At 43.7% G+C, this 22582-nt stretch overlaps 1 protein-coding gene across 1 annotated transcript in view; it reads right to left on the bottom strand.

Annotated features, from left to right (window-relative positions):
* ATP7A (ATPase copper transporting alpha) overlaps positions 1-22582 on the bottom strand; it is an 81556-nt gene that overhangs the window by 52776 nt on the left and 6198 nt on the right. The window contains exon 2 of the mRNA XM_069747244.1: positions 11770-11896. Coding sequence (XP_069603345.1) covers positions 11770-11889 — 120 coding nt within the window. The 5' untranslated portion in view covers positions 11890-11896. The remainder of the gene's footprint in view (positions 1-11769; positions 11897-22582) is intronic.

The raw sequence follows: 22582 nt of genomic DNA, 5'->3' as shown, positions 1-22582 counted from the left end.
CACGGCAGCTTCCGGTCCCAGGGTTGGTGTGAGCGCAGGACCTGTGATGACGTCGTGGTCACATGACCGTGACGTCATGGCAGGTCCTTCTGCCATACCATCTTTGCCACCGGAACCTGCAACGGAAGATGGCGGCCGGCGCGAGCGACTACGAAGGGTTAGTATAGCAGGTTTTTACTATTGATGCCACATAGGCAGCGTCAATAGTAAAGAGTTGGGGACACACAGGGTTAATAGCGGCGGTAACGGAGTGCGTTACCCGCGGCATAACGCGGTCCGTTACCGTCGACATTAACCCTGTGTTAGCGGTGACCGGAGGGGAGTATGTGGGCGACAGGTACTGACTGCGGGGAGTAAGGAGCGGCCATTTTCTTCCGGACTGTGCCCGTCGCTGATTGGTCGCGGCAGTCATGACAGGCAGCTGGCGAAACCAATCAGCGAATGCATAACCGTGACAGAAGGACAGACAGAGAGACGGAAGTGACCCTTAGACAATTATATAGTAGATTCTACAGGGGCTGACAGACAAACTTTTCGGAGCACCCCCCTCAGCTTCCTGATGGCTTGGGACTAGGAGTCACTAGTCAACGAGCCATCAACAATGCAATAAAAAATGGCTCTGAAACAAACTTTCCCATCATCAAGAAGCAGATGGGAAAGTTCCTTGTTTTTACAAGCACTTTGTGATTTTACTCACTTAAAAAGATGGGTGTAACCCTGTAATGATGACATTTATTCATTTGACATCTATGTACTCATGATAAAAAGAAACCCGGTAAAGCTCTTAGATTGTGTCAGTCATGTAACCCAGAGCCGGACCATGGGGGATGTATTTTGGAAAGGATTTTCATTGAATACACAACCCATCTGACCTTATTAACAACATGACAACACAGGCAGCAACGCTGTACGGCCCCCGCAGACAGGCAGCCACACTTTACATCCCCCACAGACAGGCAGCCAAGCTGTACGGCACAAGCAGACAGGCAGCCACACTGTACATCCCCCACAGACAGGCAGCCAAGCTGTACGGCCCCTGCAGACAGGCAGCCACGCTGTACGGCCCCCGCAGACAGGCAGCCAAGCTGTACGGCACAAGCAGACAGGCAGCCAAGCTGTACGGCACAAGCAGACAGGCAGCCACACTGTACGGCCCCCGCAGACAGGCAGCCACACTGTAGGTCCCCTGCAGACAGGCAGCCACACTGTAGGGCCCCTGCAGACAGGCAGCCACACTGTAGGGCCCCTGCAGACAGGCAGCCACACTGTAGGCCTCCGCAGACAGGCAGCCACACTGTACGACCCCCGCAGACTGGCAGCCAAGCTATACGGCACCAGCAGACAGGCAGCCACGCTGTACGTCCCCCGCAGGCAGGCAGCCACGCTGTACGGCCCCCCAAAGACAGGCAGCCACGCTGTACGGCCCCCAAAGACAGGCAGCCACACTGTACGGCACCAGCAGACAGGCAGCCACACTGTACGGCCCCCGCAGACAGGCAGCCACGCTGTACGGCCCCCGCAGGCAGGCAGCCACGCTGTACGGCCCCCAAAGACAGGCAGCCACGCTGTACGGCCCCCAAAGACAGGCAGCCACGCTGTACGGCCCCCAAAGACAGGCAGCCACGCTGTACGGCCCCCAAAGACAGGCAGCCACGCTGTACGGCCCCCAAAGACAGGCAGCCACGCTGTACGGCTCCCAAAGACAGGTAGTCACACTGTACGGCCCCCAAAGACAGGCAGCCACACTGTACGGCACCAGCAGACAGGCAGCCACGCTGCACGGCCCCCGCAGACAGGCAGCCACACTGTACGGCCCCAGCAGACAGGCAGCCACGCTGTACGGCCCCGGCAGACAGGCAGCCACTCTGTACGGCCCCCGCAGACAGGTAGCCACTCTGTACGGCCCCCGCAGACAGGCAGCCACACTGTACGGCCCCCGCAGACAGGCAGCCACACTGTACGGCCCCCGCAGACAGGCAGCCACACTGTACGGCCCCCGCAGACAGGCAGCCACACTGTACGGCCCCCGCAGACAGGCAACCATGCTACATGTCCCCTAGAGACAAGCAGCCATGTCCCACGTCCCCTAGAGACAAGCAGCCATGTCCCACGTCCCCTAGAGACAGGCAGCCATGCTACACGTCCCCTAGAGACAGGCAGCCATGCTATATGACCCCTAGAGACAAGCAGCCATGTCCCACGTCCCCTAGAGACAGGCAGCCATGTCCCACGTCCCCTAGAGACAGGCAGCCATGTCCCACGTCCCCTAGAGACAAGCAGCCATGCTACACGTCCCCTAGAGACAGGCAGCCATGTCACACGTCCCCTAGAGCAGGGGTGTCAAACTGCATTTCTCGAGGGCCGCAAACCATGCGTGTTTTCAAGATTTCCTTAGCATTGCACAAGGTGCTGCAATCATTATGTGTGTAGGTGATTAAATTGTCACCTGTGCAGTACAAGGAAATCCTGAAAACATGACCTGGTTGCAGCCCTCGAGGAATGCAGTTTGACACCTCTGCCCTAGAGACAGGCAGCCATGCTACACGTCCCCTAGAGACAGACAGTCATGTCCCACTTCCCCTAGAGATAAGCAGCCATGTCCCACGTCCCCTAGAGACAAGCAGCTATGTCCCACGTCCCCTAGAGACAAGCAGCCATGTCCCACGTCCCCTAGAGACAAGCAGCCATGTCCCACGTCCCCTAGAGACAAGCAGCCATGTCCCACGTCCCCTAGAGACCGGCAGCCATGTCCCACGTCCCGTAGAGACAAGCAGCCATGTCCCACGTCCCCTAGAGACCGGCAGCCATGTCCCACGTCCCCTAGAACGAAGAAAATAAAGCTGCATTCTGAAATGTCGAAAATAGCTTATTTGGAAAATAGGAACTGCATTACTGTCATAGAAAATAGTCAAGTGCTACATTATGTAAATGGAAAATTGGAAAAATTTAACTTCAATATGGCTACAGAAACACAAAAATAAGAGAAGGCACTTTGCATATAAATTGGCCAATTTATGGGAGTCCCACAGCCATCGACAAGGTGTACCTCATTGTTGGGGACCTAACCTGATTATGATACCTCTATTAGGCTGAAAAGCCTACAATGTAAGAGCAGGAAGGATCCAGCTAATTAAAACCACCTTAGGTTGATGGCCGCAATGCCCCGCGCCCACCTGGAAGCGAGCGACCACGCCCCGCGCTCACCTGGAGGCAGACCGCCACGTCCAACAGCATCGGGAGACAGGCAGCCAAGGATACGCACACAGTAAAGTATGTTTTTTGCAATAATCACAATAACTGCTATTGTATCATTACCTCCATTGATATAGTAATGAATATGGCATTTATATACTGACAACCTGAATGTTTAGGCTTGAATGCAGGGAAACATACATGCATACTCTTCTTGCAACAACCAAGGTCCAGGCAAACTGCATTTTTATCTCCCTTATCTTTTTTTTTCCCTTCCACTGATAAGTTGACAGGGTCAGATCCTCTGGAAACCCAGAATAGATCATTGGCAGAACACCAGGAATCTACCATGAATATATCCATAGTGGATTGGCTGATATATATCTAATATATAAAGGTGTGTGTGTGTCCCTATCTACATAATGGGAAAAAGTGAAAGGAAAAGTGTTGGAGGCGTCACAGCTACAGCCACAAAATTTTGTACAGTCACACGTCTGGACCCCGAGAGCGTCATAGGCTATGTTGTGAGGTGAAATTTTAACCCTGCGCTTTCTAATTCACCAAACAATTTTGCCCCTATCTACATAATGGGGAAAAAGTGAAAGGAAAAGTGTTGGAGGCAAATTGACAGCTGCCAGATGTGAACAAGGGGGACTTAACCCCTTAGTGACAGAGCCAATTTGGTACTTAATGACCAGGCCAATTTTTGCAATTCTGACCACTGTCACTTTATGAGGTTATAACTCTGGAACGCTTCAACGGATCCCGCTGATTCCGAGAGTGTTTTTTCGTGACATATTGTACTTCATGTTAGTGGTAACATTTCTTCGATATTACTTGCGATTATTTATGAAAAAAACGGAAATATGGCGAAAATTTTTAAAATTTTGCAATTTTCAAACTTTGTATTTTTATGCCCTTAAATCAGAGAGATATGTCATGAAAAATAGTTAATAAATAACATTTCCCACATGTCTACTTTACATCAGCACAATTTTGGAAACAAAATTTTTTTTTGTTAGGGAGTTATAAGGGTTAAAAGTTGACCAGCAATTTCTCATTTTTACACCACCATTTTTTTTTTAGGGACCACATCACATTTGAAGTCATTTTGAGGGGTCTATATGATAGAAAATAATGAAGTGTGACACCATTCTAAAAACTACACCCCTCAAGGTTCTCAAAACCACATTCAAGAAGTTTATTAACCCTTTACGTGCTTCACAGGAACTGAAACAATGTGGAAGGAAAAGAACGAACATTTAACTTTTTTTTGCAAACATCTTAATTCAGAACCATTTTTTTTATTTTCACAAGTGTAAAAACAGAAATGTAACCATAAATTTTGTTATGCAATTTCTCCTGAATACGCCAATACCCCATATGTGGGGGTAAACCACTGTTAGGGCGCACCGCAGAACTTAGAAGTGAAGGAGCGCCGTTTGACTTTTTCAATGCAGAATTGGCTGGAATTGAGATCGGACGCCATGTCACATTTAGAGAGCCCCTGATGTGCCTAAACAGTGGAAACCCCCCACAAGTGACACCATTTTGGAAACTAGACCCCTTAAGGAACTTATCTAGATGTGTGGTGAGCACTTTGAACCCCCAAGTGCTTCACAGAAGTTTATAACGTAGAGCCGTGGAAATAAAAAATCGCTTTTGTTTACACAAAAATGATCTTTTCGCCCACAAATTCTTATTTTCACAAGGGTAACAGGAGAAATTAGACCACAAAAGTTGTTGTGCGATTTCTCCTGAATACGTCGATACCCCATATGTGAGGGTAAACCACTGTTTGGGCGCACCGCAGAGCTTGGAAGTGAAGGAGCGCCGTTTTACTTTTTCAATGTTGAATTGGCTGGAATTGAGATTGGACGCCATGTCGCGTTTGGAGAGCCCCTGATGTGCCTAAACAGTGGAAACCCCCCACAAGTGACACCATTTTGGAAACTAGACCCCCCAAGGAACTTATCTAGATGTGTGGTGAGAACTTTGAATGACCAAGTGCTTCACAGAAGTTTAGAATGCAGAGTCGTGAAAATAAAAAATATTTTTTTTTTCCACAAAAAAGATATTATAGCCCCCAAGTTTTTATTTTCACAAGGGTAACAGGAGAAATTGGACTGCAATAGTTGTTGTCCAATTTATCCCGAGTACGCTGATGCGCCATATGTGGGGGTAAACCACTGTTTGGCCGCACGGCAGAGCTCGGAAGGGAAGGAGCGCCTTTTTGGAATGCAGACTTTGATAGAATGGTCTGTGGGCATTATGTTGCGATTGCAGAGCCCCTGATGTACCTAAACTGTAGTAACCCCCCACAAGTGACCCCATTTTGGAAACTAGACCCCCCAAGGAACTTATCTAGATGTGTGGTGAGAACTTTGAATGCCCAAGTGCTTCACAGAAGTTTAGAATGCAGAGTCGTGAAAATAAAAAATATTTTTTTTTTTTCACAAAAAAGATTTTGTAGCCCCCAAGTTTTTATTTTCACAAGGGTAACAAGAGAAATTGGACCCCAGAAGTTGTTGTCCAATTTATCCAGAGTACGCTGATGCCCCATATGTGGGGGTAACCCACTGTTTGGGCGCACGGCAGAGCTCAGAAGGGAGGGAGCACCATTTGACTGTTTGAGCGCAAAATTGGCTGTCGTGTTTGGAGACCCCCTGATGTACCTAAACAGTGGAAACCCCCCAATTCTAGCTCCAACCCTAACCCCAACACACCCCTAACCCTAATCCCAACCTCATCCATAATCCTAATCACTAACCCTAACCATAATCACAACCCTTACCCCAAAACAACCCTAATGTCAACCCTAACCATAACCCTAATCAAAACCCTAAATCCAACACACCCCTAATCCTAATCTCAACCCTAACCTCAAACCTAACCCTAATCCCAATACACCCCTAATCACAACCCTAACCTTAACCCTAATCCCAAACCTAACCCTAATCCCAAGCGTAACCCTAATGCCAACCCTAACCCTAATACCAACCTTAATCCAAACCCTAACCCTAATCCCAGCTCTAACCCTAACTTTAGCCCCAACCCTAGCCCTAACTTTAGCCCCAACCCTAACCCTAGCCCTAGGGCTACTTTCACACTTGCGTCGTTTGGCATTCCGTCGCAATCCGTCGTTTTGGACAAGAAACGGATCCTGCAAATGTGCCCGCAGGATGCGTTTTTTGCACATAGACTTGTATTGCCGACGGATCGTGACGGATGGCCACACGTCGCGTCCGTCGTGCACTGGATCAGTTGTGTTTTGGCGGAGCGTTGGCACAAAAAAACGTTCAATGAAACGTTTTTTTGTACGTCGCATCCGCCATTTCTGACCGCGCATGCGTGGCCGTAACTCCGCCCCCTCCTCCCCAGGACATAGATTGGGCAGCGGATGTGTTGAAAAACTACAGCTGCTGCCCACGTTGTGCACAATTTTCACAACGTGCGTCGGTATGTCGGGCCGACGCATTGCGACGGCCCCGTACCGACGTAAGTGTGAAAGAAGCCTAACCCTAACCCTAAATTTAGCCCCAACCCTAGCCCTAACCCTACCCCTAACCCTAACCCTAATTTTAGCCCCAACTGCTGTTCTCCTGCCGGCCGGCAGATGGAGACAGATGGCGGGCGCACTGGGCATGTGTCCGCCATGTTCTGCTGCCGGCGGCCAGGAGGAGCAGCAAGAGGATCCAGGGACCTAGGTGAGTATGCTAGGGTCCCCGAATCCCCCTATTTCTCTGTCCTCTGATGTGCGATCACATCAGAGGACAGAGAATTACACTTTACTTTTTTTTTTTTTTTGCGGTCGCCGGTAAACAGTTAATTACCGGCGATCGCAAAACAGGGGTCGGTAATACCGACCCCGATCATGCTCTTTGGGGTCTCGGCTACCCCCGGCAGCCGAGACCCCAAAGATTCTCCCGGTGCCGGCCGGCGGGCACACTGCGCATGTGCCCGCCATTTTGAAGATGGCGGCGCCCACCGGGAGACACGAGGAGCATCGGGGGAGCTAGGTGAGTATTGGGGGGCCACCTGGGACCCCTTTTCTCTGTCCTCCGATGTGCGATCACATCGGAGGACAGAGAAATTAAAAAGAGATCGCTTTTTTTTTTTTTTGCGATCGCCGGTAAACGGTTAATTACCGGCGATCGCAAATGCAGGGTGGGTTAAAAACCCCCCGAATCATGTTCTCTGGGGTCTCGGCTACCCTCGGCAGCCGAGACCCCGGAGAAAATCGGCCTCTGGGGGGCGCTATGGACTTTTTCCACAGCGCCGTTAATTAACGGCGCTGTGGTTTAAGTACCCTTAGCGGCCGCCGTTAAAAGGCGTATCGGCGGTCGCTAAGGGGTTAAAGAATGAGAGCGATGGCGCCAAAGAGTATATACCGTACAGTTGCTAAGGTGGGGCCCCGACATGGGATACTCACCACACACGGGGATATGAACACACACAAAATGCACCACACACTAACACATGCTTGAACACACATACCACCCTCAGCACACATTTCACCACACATACACCAACCTCGCCACATAAAAGTCGAAACACAAAAGTCGCCGCTCAAAACTCGCCACATGCAAAACTAGGCTCACGCAAAACTCGCCACTCGTGCAAAACTCACCTCATGGAAAACTCGCCACAGGTGGAAAAATTGCACACGCTGAAAAATTGCCACATGCACAAAAGTTGCAACACGTGCAAAAGTTGCCTCACACAGAACTTGCACATACTCAAAACACACCACACATAAAACTCGCCACACGCAAAACTCGCCATGCGCAAATCTTGTTGCACACAACTTGCTACACTAACATGTCACATGCAACTCGACACACAAAAAGTTGCTACACGCATGTCGCCACACAAAACTCCTCTCACAAAAGGCGCTACATGCATCTCGCCACATGCAACTCAACACACACAACTTGACACATGAAACTCGCCCTAAAACACACACAAGTCTGGTATTATCCTTCAAAAATAAAAATCTGATTAATAAGCAGACAAACTACAAGAGCAACAAATGTACCATATAGGAAATACGGCAGCTGTCAGTCACATGACCTGTCTATTATGTGTATGTGTGAGCTAATATATACTGCCAGGGGGGAGGGCTTCCTGTTGGCTGGGGATTTATCAGGCTGCCAATTTAGCTTACAAATACTGAGGTAAAAATACTGACCAAATAACGTGTGAACGCGGTCTAATACAGGAGGAGATGACACACAGGTATATACTATATACAGGAGGAGATGACACACAGGTATATACTATATACAGGAGGAGATGACACACAGGTATATACTATATACAGGAGAAGATGACACACAGGTATATACTATATACAGGAGAAGATGACACACAGGTATATACTATATACAGGAGGAGATGACATACAGGTATATACTATATACAGGAGGAGATGACACACACGCATATACTATATACAGGAGGAGATGACACACACATATACTATATACAGGAGGAGATGACACACACATATATACTATATACAGGAGGAGATGACACACACATATATACTATATACAGGGGAGATGACACAGGTATATACTATATACAGGAGGAGATGACATACAGGTATATACTATATACAGGAGGACATGACACAGGTATATACTATATACAGGAGGAGATGACATACAGGTATATACTATATACAGGAGGAGATGACAACCTGGTATATACTATATACAGGGGAGATGACACAGGTATATACTATATACAGGAGAAGATGATACACAGGTATATACTATATATAAGGTATATAAGTAATATAAAGTATATAAGGGGACAATACAAATATCTCGCTGAGGATCTGTTTATACCAAGGAAGGTGACGGGCACAAGGGGGCATTCTTTGCGTTTGGAGGAGAGAAGGTTTTTCCACCAACATAGAAGAGGATTCTTTACTGTTAGGGCAGTGAGAATCTGGAATTGCTTGCCTGAGGAGGTGGTGATGGCGAACTCAGTCGAGGGGTTCAAGAGAGGCCTGGATGTCTTCCTGGAGCAGAACAATATTGTATCATACAATTAGGTTCTGTAGAAGGACGTAGATCTGGGGATTTATTATGATGGAATATAGGCTGAACTGGATGGACAAATGTCTTTTTTCGGCCTTACTAACTATGTTACTATATACAGGAGGAGATGACACAGGTATATACTATATACAGGAGCAGATGACCTACAGGTATATACTATATACAGGAGGAGATGACATACATGTATATGCTATATATAGAAGATGACATACAGGTATATACTATATACAGGAGGAGATGACACACGTATATACTATATACAGGAGGAGATGACATACAAGTATATACTATATAAAAGAGGAGATGACACATAGGTATATAGAGGAGGAGATGACAGCAGATAAATACTATATACAGGGGAGATGACATACAGGTATATACTATATACAGGAGATGACATACAGGTATATACTATATATAGGAGGAGATGAATACAGGTATATAGTATATACAGAATAGATGACATACAGGTATATACTATATACAGGAGGAGATGACACATGGGTATATACAATATACAGGAGGAGATGACATACAGATATATACTATATACAAGAGAAGACATACAGGTGTATACTATATATATATATAAGGGAGATGACAAACATGTATATACTGAGGTGAAAATGAGGGGTGGGAGGTGAAAATGAAAAGGTGTGAGTGCAAAATGAGAGGAGTGAGGGAAAATAGTGGAGTGATCGGAAAATGACAGATGTGAGGTCGAAATGACAAGTGTTAGGGGGGAATGACAGGAGTGAGGGGGAAAATGAGAGATGTAAGGGAGAAAATGAGAGGCATGATGGGAAAATAGGAGACGTGAGGTGCTATAACTAACCACAGATATTTACTATGCCCAGGCAACTCCGGGCTCTTCAGCTAGTATATATATATATATATATATATATATATATATATATATATATATATATATATATATATATATACATATATACATACACACACACGAGGGGCGATCCAAAAGTAATGATAATCGGTTATTTCTATTGCACACAGAAATTAAGATAAAATGTTTTCTTCTCTCTTAGGTACCCACTAGTCCAGGAAAAAAAAAATCACTTAAATAGACCACGATTCCCGGGAGCTACATTCATTTGAATATGAACTGCCGAGGAGTGAACATCAAAATGGAAAAAAACAAGCTCAGCTGTCATCAAATGCCTCTGCTTGAAAAAAATGACTACCAAAGACATACACAGCGACTTGGTGGAAACATTGGGGGACTCTTCTCCTGCATATTCCACAGTTGCAGGCTGGGCCAAGGAATTTAAGCTGGGAAGAACATCGACGGAAGATGAACATCGTGAAGGACGCCCATCCACGTCCCTCAATGAAAAAAACGTGAAAAAAGTTGAAGAAGTTGTATTGGCAGATCGAAGAGTGACTATCAGGCATGTAGCTGAGGTCACAGGGATCTCATATGGCAGTATTCAAAGAATCCTTGCAAAAGAATTGCATATGAGAAAGGTCTCCGCGCGTTGGGTGCCAAAAATGTTAACCGACGAACAAAAGAAGAAACGAGTTGACATTTCAATAGCAAATCTCGAAAAGTTCCAAGCAGACAAGGAAAATTTTTTGTCACGTTTTTTGACCATGGACGAGACCTGGATCCACCACTTTGATCCCGAAACTAAACAACAATCGATGACATGGAAACGAGCCAACGAACCGATGCTGAAGAAATTCAAAGTGTCAAGCTCAGCAGGGAAGGTTATGGCGTCCGTTTTTTTGGGACGCTGAAGGAATTATTATGGTGGACTATTTGGAGAAGGGAGCCACTATTACGGGCTCCTACTACGCAGAACAAATAAGAAGATTGCGGGAGGCTATCAAGGAGAAAAGGCGCGTCAAACTGCGGGCTGGAGTGTTGTTTCACCAAGATAACGCGCCGGCTCGCAAAGCTGCTGTTGCCATGGCTACCATTCAAGAAGCGGGCTTTGAACTGGTGGAACACCCCCCTTATTCACCAGATCTAGCCCACAGTGACTTCTTTCTCTTTCCTCGGCTCAAGGAACACCTCCGGGGCAAGAAATTTGACGACAATAGCGGCGTGATAACCGCTGTTGGGGATTTTTTTGAGGGTCAAAATCAAGAATTTTTTTCGAAGGGAATTCTAAGTTTAGAAAAGAGATGGACTAAATGTATAGACTTGTTAGGAGACTATGTAGAAAAATAAATTTATTTTTTGACTATATTCATTGTGTTTAGTATTGATATCATTACTTTTGGATCGCCCCTCGTGTATATGTATATATATATATATATATATATATATATATATATATATATATATATATATATATATATATATATATATATATATACACATACATACATACATACATACATACACACACACGCACTGTGTATGTACAGTTCTAAGCATAGGCTAAAATAACTGCACTGAAAAGGTCTCAAACATTCACAAAACTAAGTTTTACAAAAAAAAAAGAAAAAGTAGGTCAGCGGTATAAACTTATCTACTGACCTGAATACTGTGAACTCCACTGAGAGCGCCAATCTTCTGCTCGATGGTCTGGACACAAGAGTTACAGGTCATCCCCTCCACAGGGATGACAGCCAGCAGTGCCATTGACTCCAACGCCATTTTATTCCTAAAATAAAAGGAGAGGAGGAACGTTTAGCGATGGAAACACAGAACACAAAGGAAGGTATGGAGCTAAACAGGACTTCAGACGTGGGCGCAGCACTATTCTGGGCACAAGTTGCTGAAAGTCTAAAACTACTAATAGATCCTGGAAACCAGGGTCAGAGTCTGCTAGCGGAGACACAACCGCACCAAGTACTGATCCCTGCCGCAGAGATGCTATATGAGCTGCCCGGGCTACTGATGTCACCAATACCCTGCAGCATCTGTGCAGTAGATGGCTAATTCGATTTCATGGAAGCTTCTGCGTGCATCAGTTCTCTCCAATCTGCAACTTCTCATCCATAAGCAGAGTCATTCTTTACTCATCTGTTACAAAAAAAATAACTTGTAGCCCACAGTAGTGCACTGTATGGCGAGACAATGTCCTCAAGGTCAATGTCCAAAGGTTTGTCCTCAAATTAAATGGCAAAAGTCCGGTGACAGATTCCTTTTAAACAAGGACTCCAATTAAGATTTTTTTTTTATTATTATTATTATTAATATTTATTATGCTTTGCATACATAGCGCCATCATCTTCCACAGTGCTGTACAGACATCATCAACACTGTCCCCATTGGGACAAACAGTCTAAAATTCCGCATCAGTATGTCTTTGGAGTGTGGGAGGAACCCGGAAATAAATTTAAAAATAAAAACCTGAAACTCACATTGTATGATTTTTACATAATAAATTAGCATTTTATTGCATGAAATAAGTATCTGATCACCTACCAACCAGCAACAATTCTGGCTTCACAGACCTGTTAGTATTTCTTTAAGAAGCCCATCTACAGCATGCTGTTCTACCAACTGTAGAGGGGCTACACACAGACCACCTCTCCACCCAGGAGCTGGGACAGCAGCGGACATACCTCCATCTTTGGATCACATCTCTGGTGACTAAGCCATGGTTATAAAGCATTACCGTATCATATACCCATCCTCATTACCCGGATTTACGAGGCACCTTATAAAGCGGCACAGCAGGGCGACCTTCCATCCCTTGGCCCATGTAGTGTGGCAGCAGAGAGCAGGATTTCCCCAGCAGAAACAAAAGCAGCAAAGTGCAAAAAGAGCCTTAGGTTATGTCCACACAGTGCTTTTTTGATGCATTTTTTAGCCTTGCATGAAAAACACATGGTTAGCAGGAAAAGCGAGGTTGATGTGTTTTTCATCCATTCAATTGAATGGGTAAAAATAAACAAAGCAAAAATGCTGAAAAAAAAATGTTTAAAAAAAATAAATCCAAAGAAACTCAAAAAAATGCACCGTGTGAATCGGGTCTTGCAAAAGTATTTTATTTTGCTGTGGTAGTGAAACTGATTGTTTTCTCGCACTTAAAAAAATAAAAACAATCTCACCAAAATGCTACGTATGAACAAGCCCTAATCATAGCCTGGTTTCTAGAACTCCTATGCAGACCAATGCATCTCCATGGCAACAGAATGCGAACCACAGAGTATGACTGTTTAATCCTGAAGTTCTCTGCCATACTGGAAAGAAATAGGGGGTAGATGGAAGGGAATTTACAGATCAGACCACGCAGGATTGTTGCTGTCTGCTACCATGGAGACGCATAGGTCTGCACAACGGCTGCGCACAAGAAATGTAGTCACTTGGCTACAAGACAGGTTGGGAGGACTGCTGATGGCGGCACATGAAACTGATCTGTGATTGTAAAGTATTATAGCCTTTTCAGGAATTGCACTGGTTGTGCCAGTAGTCGATGATCTGCCAGGCGATCCCAGCACAAACAACACACTGCTGAAAAGTAAATGAACCGGAGACTGAAGTGACCTGACTGTGGAAATGTCACCTGTGCCCGCGGCCTCATCAGTTATCAGGACTATGGCCGCCGGCCAGGGAGGCGGTGGGAATGACTGGTTGTGGTGGCTCATTAGGAGCATTTGATGTAAAGCGGCTTATCCCTTATCTAGAATAAACACATTTACAGTAGTATAAATTACCGGTAATCTGCAAAACCACCCCATCAGCAGGGAAGTGGCCGCACAACTTCCCTATTCATCCCTGTACCACGGGGTCCGACACATGACATAAGAGGAACAGTCCCATCAAATGATCAGGAAGCCATGAATGTGTCCCACTGTTATAAAAAGTGCAATCATAGGACACAGGACTCATATTCCTAATATCCAACACAGTCTTCACTTAATAAATAGGAATATTCATATCCATTCCTAATATAACAAAACGTCTAAAAAACCTCAGCGTTATGGTTAATGTAGATATAACAAAACTACAAAATATACAAAGATTCAGTGTTTACATATTCTTCTGCGTGCCACTGGGTATTTTATGCTATTTTTCTTCTGAATTAAGAGTCCACGAATTGGAAAACTGACATTTTATTACCTTTGCTACCTTTACCCAATTCTCCCCATTTTTTATAAAATGGACACAAGTGATGAACTGTTTGTTATATCACAGGAACGTGTACAACTACAGATCGTATTTCTGGTTATTGAGCAAACAACCGTTTTGTATCCGACAACGAGAAGTAAATCGCTTGTTGACACAGGGGCGACGTGCCGATAACAAGGATTTTTCAGCTTGCTGATTGCAGAGGGATTGTCGGCCTGATTTGATTGGCCAATAGTCAGAAAAGAGAGTGTTCCTACGAACGTTTCTAGATTAAAGGCTCTTCTAAATGGGCCATAACATCAAAGCAGATGGTAGGTGATAACATCTGGTCTATACAGCCCCAATTCTAAAGCAATAGAAGGGGTTCTATACGTATTTGAAACAGGTGTTATATGAGTGAGTCACTTACTTTAGCAGTCATTTTTTTAATTTTTGCATTTTCATGCATGTCTATGTGAAATAAAATCCCTATTAGGCCGGGTGCACACGGTCAGTAATTGGCAGCGCTTTAGAGGCAGCACACGTCCACAGCATCCAAAGTGCTGTCGGCTTTAGAATGCAGGCGATTTGGTTCCAAAGTTAGTTTTTTGTGAAAAAAGTTAAATGTTCATTTTTTTCCTTTCACATTGCTTTAGTTCTTGTGAAGGGTTAATAAACTTCTTGAATGTGGTTTTGCGCACCTTGAGGGGAGCAGTTTTTTAGAATGGTGTCACTTTTAGGTATTTTCTGCTATATATACCCCCTAAATTCACTTCAAATGTGAGGTGGTCCCTGAAAAAAAAAAACGGTTTTGTACATTTTGTTGGAAAAATGGGATATCACTGGTCAACTTTTAACCCTTATAAACGTCCTACCCCCCCCCAAAAAAAAATTGTGTTTCCAAATCTGTGCTGATGCAAAGTTGACATGTGGGAAACGTTATTAACTATTTTGTGTGACATATCTCTCCGATTTAAGGGCATAAAAATAAAAATTTCCGTTTTTTTAGAATAAATAAACGCAAGTCATATCGAAGAAATTTTACCATTATCAGGAAGTTACAATGTGTCACGAAAAAACAGTCTCAGAATCGGTGAAGCGTTCCAGAGCTATAACCTCCTAAAGTGACAGTGGTCAGAATGGTAAAAAATTGGCTCGGTCACAAAGTACCAAATTGGCTCTGCCACTAAGGGGTTAAAAAACAAACAAACATGTAAAATTATACAAAGAATATAATTTATTTGCTTTAACAGGAATATATCTTTAATACAGTAATTACTTAACCATTTAGAAGTATCAAGAAGCTGATACTTTATGTCACAGGAGATTTGTCTGAAATGAAGAGAACAGAAAACATTTGTTTTTAGGAAGTATGTTACATTCTGTAAGTGTATTTATTTCACAGAACCAGATACGTACGTGTGCGAATGCAACACATTTAACCTATTCTGAATAAATCCTGAAATAATGAAATGGACCACAAATCCAATGTTAATCATCCGACACGATGCCCGGGGCCCTATTCACACGTCTGCTTTTGGTTAACGTTTCATCAGTACTTGTAAGCCAGAACCAAGTGGCTCCAAAACACCAACGTGTGACCCTCTCAATAAGGTTCTCTGTAGTTTCTGCTCTAGGTTTTAGTGCACAAATACTGATGAGAATACTGGCGTGTAAGAACGGCCTGAAAAACTGTGCTAAATAAAAATACTTGTGCAGATTTTATAACAGGAAGCGAGAGAAAGAAGGAAGACAATATACAGAGAGCCCATGTAAAGCAGATCTGTGCGGGAGCTTCCGGGAACACACAGCAGTTTTAGATTTTCCTAACTAAACAAAATAAAGTGAAAAAAAATAAAATAAATAATAATCCGCCCTTCCTTCTTAACAATGTATAAAATGAATAGTGCTGGAAAAGTACATAGTTCTGCCCTGGAAATCAGAACACATAGTCGGCCAGGAGCAGGAATGGCACTGACCACAGAAGGGGCCGTTCAGTCTTTAAACAAGAGGGGGGAAAAAAAGCTGAATGTCAAATTGCAGATGAAGAAAACAGTCTCTACTGAAAAGGGTAAAGTAGCACTGCAGTAATATTTATTTGCACTTATCACAGACTGTCAGCAGTACTTGCTTCACCCCAGCTCAGATTGTGATCACCAGTCTGACCGATACATGCTGCTTCCTGTGGCCAAGACTGACCATCACCTATGAAAGCCATGTGAAAGATAGTGGGAGAGACATAAAACCATCTAAAGGAAAACAAGTCTTGGCTGCTGATGGCAACCAAACCCAAGTAATATAGTAGGTGAATTCATACAGGCAGGAGAGACCAGGGTGCGCGCATCACATAGGAGGCGCAGACTGCGCCGTGCACGCATCACATAGGAGGCGCAGAGACTACTGTATATACATCACATAGGATACACTAACTGCTGTATACACTCAAAATTCAAAAACTGTGCTGTATACACAACACATCATGCAATACACCAAGACTGCTGTCTGCAGATCGCAGAGGATACAAAAAGACTGTGCATCCAATAGGAGATACTGAGACTGCTGTATATATCACATAAGATACACTGATGCTGATATTAAACATTAGTCAACAGCAGTTCAATGTTACTCACTCAGGTATACTGGAAACCATTAGACAAGAGATTTAGACTCCTATACAAAGCCATAGGCATCATGGCAAATCTAGTGTGCATTACGGAACTTAACAGGAATTAAGTTGTCAAATAATCAAGAAATGGTACCTATCACAGGTATTTGCAAGGAATATCCAAGAGCTTTTACAGTAATCCTTAGTAATTAGTTTATGGAACACTCAGACAAAAACCAACAACAACAACAACAACATATGCTGGAGTGCTGCTTTAAAGAGTAACCATAGAGTTGTTGTTTTATTTCATACATCAATAGTAAATGTGAAAATAAGAAACTTTGTAATATATTAGAGAAATCCACTACTTTCTCCTCCTGGACTGACATTTCATTCTCAAAATTTTGAAGCGTACAATATATCGTCAGTGAATACAGACTTTCCCATTACTGAGATGGGAGATAACAGTTGGTGCCCATGAAGTTCTATGGAGAACTGTATCTCCCGTTCCAGGAGAACTTACAGCAGAATGTCTGCGTGCCCCTAGTGCATTCCTCCATAGAACTTTAAAAGCACCAATTGTTATCTCAGTAATGTGAAAATCTGTCTTCTTCATTGAATTCATATATTTGGGAGTTAAAGATCAGTCAAGGAGGAGGAACATGCAGATTTCTCTGATAGAAAAACAACTGAACGTTGCTTATTGTCATGTGTAATATTGATTAAATAAGAATTAAAAGGGCTGGGTCCTGTCTAAAATCCCTTCAACAATCCATCCTAGCTAAACACAAGTCTGCTCTACTGAGATGTCAGATACTGTTATTTCCTACAAAATAACAATTCTTGTGCGTCTTTTCCTAAATCTCTGCACTGACCCGTGAAGCATAGATGTGACCCTGGTCTCATACAGTAACGTACAGGTACAGTGCCTTGCGAAAGTATTCGGCCCCCTGGAACTTTTCAACCTTTTAGATTGTGAGCCCTCGCGGGCAGGGTCCTCTCTCCTCCTGTACCAGTTGTGACTTGTATTATTCAAGATTATTGTACTTGTTTATTATGTATACCCCTCCTCACATGTAAAGCGCCAAGGAATAAATGGCGCTATAATAATAAATAATAATAATAATAACCTTTTCCCACATATCATGCTTCAAACATAAAGATACCAAATGTAAATTTTCGGTGAAGAATCAACAACAAGTGGAACACAATTGTGAAGTTGAACGAAATTTATTGGTTATTTTACGTTTTTGTGGAAATTCAAAAACTGAAAAGTGGGGCGTGCAATATTATTCGGCCCCATTACTTTCAGTGCAGCAAACTCACTCCAGAAGTTCATTGTGGATCTCTGAATGATCCAATGTTGTCCTAAATGCCTAATGATGATAAATATAATCCACCTGTGTGTAATCAAGTCTCCGTATAAATGCACCTGCTCTGTGATAGTCTCAGGCTATGTTCACACTTTGTGGATTTTGCTGCAGATCCGCAGCGGATTTGACCGCTGCGGATCTGCAGCAGTTTCCCATGAGTTTACAGAACAATGTAAACCTATGGGAAACAAAAAACGCAGTGCACATGCTGCGGAAAAAAACGCGCGGAAACGCTGCGGATTACATTCCGCAGCATGTCACTTCTTTTCTGCGGATTTTCACCTGCTCCAATAGAAAACTGCAGATGAAAATCCGCAGAAGAAACCGCAGTAAAAACCACGATAAATCCGCAGTAAAAATCGCAACGGGTTTTCACTGCGGATTTTGGAATTCTGCTGCGGAAAAATCCACAGTGGAATCTGCAAAGTGTGAACATAGCCTCAGGGTTCTGTTTGAAGCACAGAGAGCATCATGAAGACCAAGGTACACAACAGGCAGGTCTGTGATACTGTTGTGGAGAAGTTTAAAGCCGGATTTGGATACAAAATGATTTCCAAAACTTTAAACATCCCAAGGAGCACTGTGCAAGCGATCACATTGAAATGGAAGGAGTATCATACCACTGCAAATCTACCAAGTCCCGGCCGTCCCTCTAAACTTTCATCTCAAACAAGGAGAAGACTGATCAGAGATGCAGCCAAGAGGCCCATGATCACTCTGGATGAACTGCAGAGATCTACAGCTGAGGTGGAACAGTCTGTCCATAGGACAACAATCAGTCGTACATTGCACAAATCTGGCTTTTATGGAAGAGTGGCAAGAAGAAAGCCATTTCTCAAAGATATCCATAAAAATTGTTGTTTAAAGTTTGCAACAAGCCACCTGGGAGAAACACCAAACATGTGGAAGAAGGTGCTCTGAGCAGATGAAACCAAAATCAAACTTTTTGGCAACAATGCCAAACAATACGTTTGGCGTAAAGGCAACACAGCTCATCACCCTGAACACACCATCCCCACTGTCAAACATGGTGGTGGCAGCATCAAGGTTTGGGCCTGCTTTTCTTCAGCAGGGGCAGGGAAAATGGATAAAATTGATGGGAAGACGGATGGAGCCAAATACAGAACCATTATTGAAGAAAACCTGTTGGAGTCTGCAAAAGACCTGAGAATGGGACAGAGATTTGTCTTCCAACAAGACAATGATCACAAACATAAAGAAAAATCTACAATGGAATGGTTCACAAATAAACGTATCCAGGTGTTAGAATGGCCAAGTCAAAGTCCAGACCTCAATCCAATTGAGAATCTGTGGAAAGAGATGAAAACTGCTGTTCACAAACGATCTCCATCAAACCTCACTGAGCTCGAGCTGTTTGCCAAGGGAGAATGGGCAAGAATTTCAGTCTCTCAATGTACAAAACTGATAGAGACATACCCCAAGCGACTTGCAGCTGTAATCGCAGCAAAAGGTGGTGCAACAAAGTATTAAGTTAAAGGCGCCGAATAATATTTCACACCCCACTTTTCAGTTTTTGAGTTTCCACAAAAATTTAAAATAACCAATAAATTTCGTTCAACTTCACAATTGTGTTGCACTTGATGATTTTTCACCAAAAATTTACATTTGGTATCTTTATGTTTGAAGCATGATATGTGGGAAAAGGTTGAAAAGTTCCAGGGGGCCGAATACTTTTGCAAGGCACTGTACAATATATTTTGGCTTGTGGTGCTCAGTGTATGCCAGTAACACTATGATGCCTCTAGCTGTGCGTCCTTCCTCCTCCATAGCACGGCCAAGTAATGGACTCAGGACACATTACGCAGGGTGTTTATAATACATCCACAACTCAATAACATTATAAAATATTTATATGTTATTAAAATTATAAGCAAATTGAGTTATAAATTAATCCCCCAGGCCGGATGGCTAACCACCTCAAATCCCTCTCACGGCATACCGTTTTGGAGAAAAATAAAGCTACATCTGCATCCAACACGTCTGCCCAAGTTCACACATGACTGGTTTCTTGCAGATTTTGTTGCAGATGCTACATCAATAAAAAAAAAAAATCTAAAAAGAAAAAGTGGCTTGAAAAAAAATCTCAATCATGATGAGATAACATGTAAATTTGAGGAGATGGTGCAGTGATCTGCAGAAAAAAACAGTTTCATAGATTTCTTAAAGGACTTTCCTGGGTATTTTACCTAAATATTGATTTGAGTAAATTAAAAATGTTATTTCATCAAATCTTCTGTGCTAAACCCAAACACACCATGTGATAGTGGCTGCAAACTGGAATAAAACGATTTTGTTTTTTTTACTTATTTCGCCTCTTCGCTGTGAAGATTTTAGCAATCAAATATTTGGCCCCTAAGGAGTTAACATTAGTCATGTCTAAGTGGGTGTTACCAGATAGTTTTTACTGGGGGCGTGTACTTCTGTCTCCCAGTATGATGCTGACCAATCATAAGCAGGCAGCAGCATAGAGGTGCAGAAGGAACTGTGATGATGTCATCAGGGTCACAAGTCCTGGGTCCACAGGTCCTGCCAGCTGGGGTGTGCAGCCTAAATAAGCACTGAAGATATATTACACAGCATTCCAGGGTGCTGGAAGCTGAGGAACCAAGAAAAGGGCTTATAGGTCCTACCTAATCCTGTGTAATACTCGCTAATGCAAGGAAGAATGACAGGTTCTCTTTAAAGGGGTTTTCCCACAAAAACAACACATTTTAATTAATAGATCTTGGAATAGTTTGCACAATTGGATGTGTTTAAAATTTTTTTTAACAGGAACACGGTCTGGCCAGGGGAGAACACAAAAGAGAGTATACAGACAGGACAGCACGGGATCACAGCTGATTCTTTCTGTGATGTAAAACATGTTTAAAAACAGGCAGTGAAATGTTCTGTCTCACAGAAAGAATCATTTCTGCTTCCGTGTCCTGTCTGTATACTCACTTTTCATCATCCCCTGCCCAGAAGCTGTGGTATATACAGACCATGTCCCTGTAGGTCAGACACAGCCATTACACAGTACACAGCAGGGGCACATTTATAAGATTATCACAACACAGGAACATTGTATGTACCGGTAAATACATCCAACAGTGGAAATTCTTATTATTATTCCGAGATCTATTGAGTAAAATGTACAGTACTTTGCTCATGGGAAAACCCCTTCAAGAAAAAGGCAGAATCTTTGATAAATAGTACATGCCTGTCACTAAGATCACCAAGTAAAGTGCCTCCTCTACTATTCACCATCCCAATTCCCATGGTTCTGGACTGCCCGCAGGTCTTCCACCTGATCTCAAGAGGACTCTAAGCATATATCAGGAGACCACCGGCCGGTCCAGAAGCCAAGGTCCGCGCACGGACTGTGAACCCACCTTATGGACCGTTGTCGGGCCTGTGAAGATTCAAGCATCATATTACTAGTGATAAGAGAGCAATGACTAAACCACGCCGTGCCCATGCACCATTGATTTAAAGGTTGTCGACAACAAAAGTACACAGGTTCACGGTGTCCAAAAAAGACAAGTTTTCCCTTGTGCCATTGGGAATTTAACATGACCGCTAGTAAATAATTACATGTAAAAACAGATGAGGCAGAAAGAAGTGTACGACACAAAGCAGGTGTAGTTACATAAATTAAGTCTCGAAATATACAAGGAAAACGCAGATGAAAAGTTACATAAAATACTAAAAGAAAGTTCAACAAAGGTGACATCCAAAACCTATCCGACAGGAAATATCAACTAAAATCAGAAGACATAAATGATGGGTGTGAAGCTGAAGAGCGGAGAACAAGGAAGAAGCTCAGAACCTGAAAGGGTGTGGAGGGGAAGATGGATGGATGACGCTCAAGCATGAGGAAAATCAGATGTGGACGTATTCCGCAAACACTGATAACGACCAGCAGGAAATAGATCACATACGGACTGATCCGGTGGACAGACGTCACGTCATTCACCAAGACTGTGGCCAAATCCATGATGAACACATAGGCTGTAGAGAAGCACAGACAGAGCAGGAACTATATTGGCCCGAGATACAAAGTGCTTTGAAAACCGGATAAGGAAAAGAAGCAAGACAATAAAGTGCCACCGAAAGGTGCGTCAGCCATGGTGTCCGCAGTGGCAATCAGACGGCAGCTACAGCCGGCCACACAAATACATGGGAAGAAAGGACTGGAATCTCGCACTGGAACTATTTTCACTGATCACAATTTTTTTTTTCCCAAAGGCTCAATGATTGGCTGCAGCGGTAATGGGTGCTGTTTTTCTGATGCCACAGCTACAGGTCAATT

This window comes from Ranitomeya imitator, chromosome 2 (assembly GCF_032444005.1).
Source record: "Ranitomeya imitator isolate aRanImi1 chromosome 2, aRanImi1.pri, whole genome shotgun sequence".
NCBI classification, from domain to species: Eukaryota; Metazoa; Chordata; class Amphibia; order Anura; family Dendrobatidae; genus Ranitomeya; species Ranitomeya imitator.
Note: the sequence above shows the minus strand (reverse complement) of the source record. Positions and strands in the feature narration are given on the sequence as shown.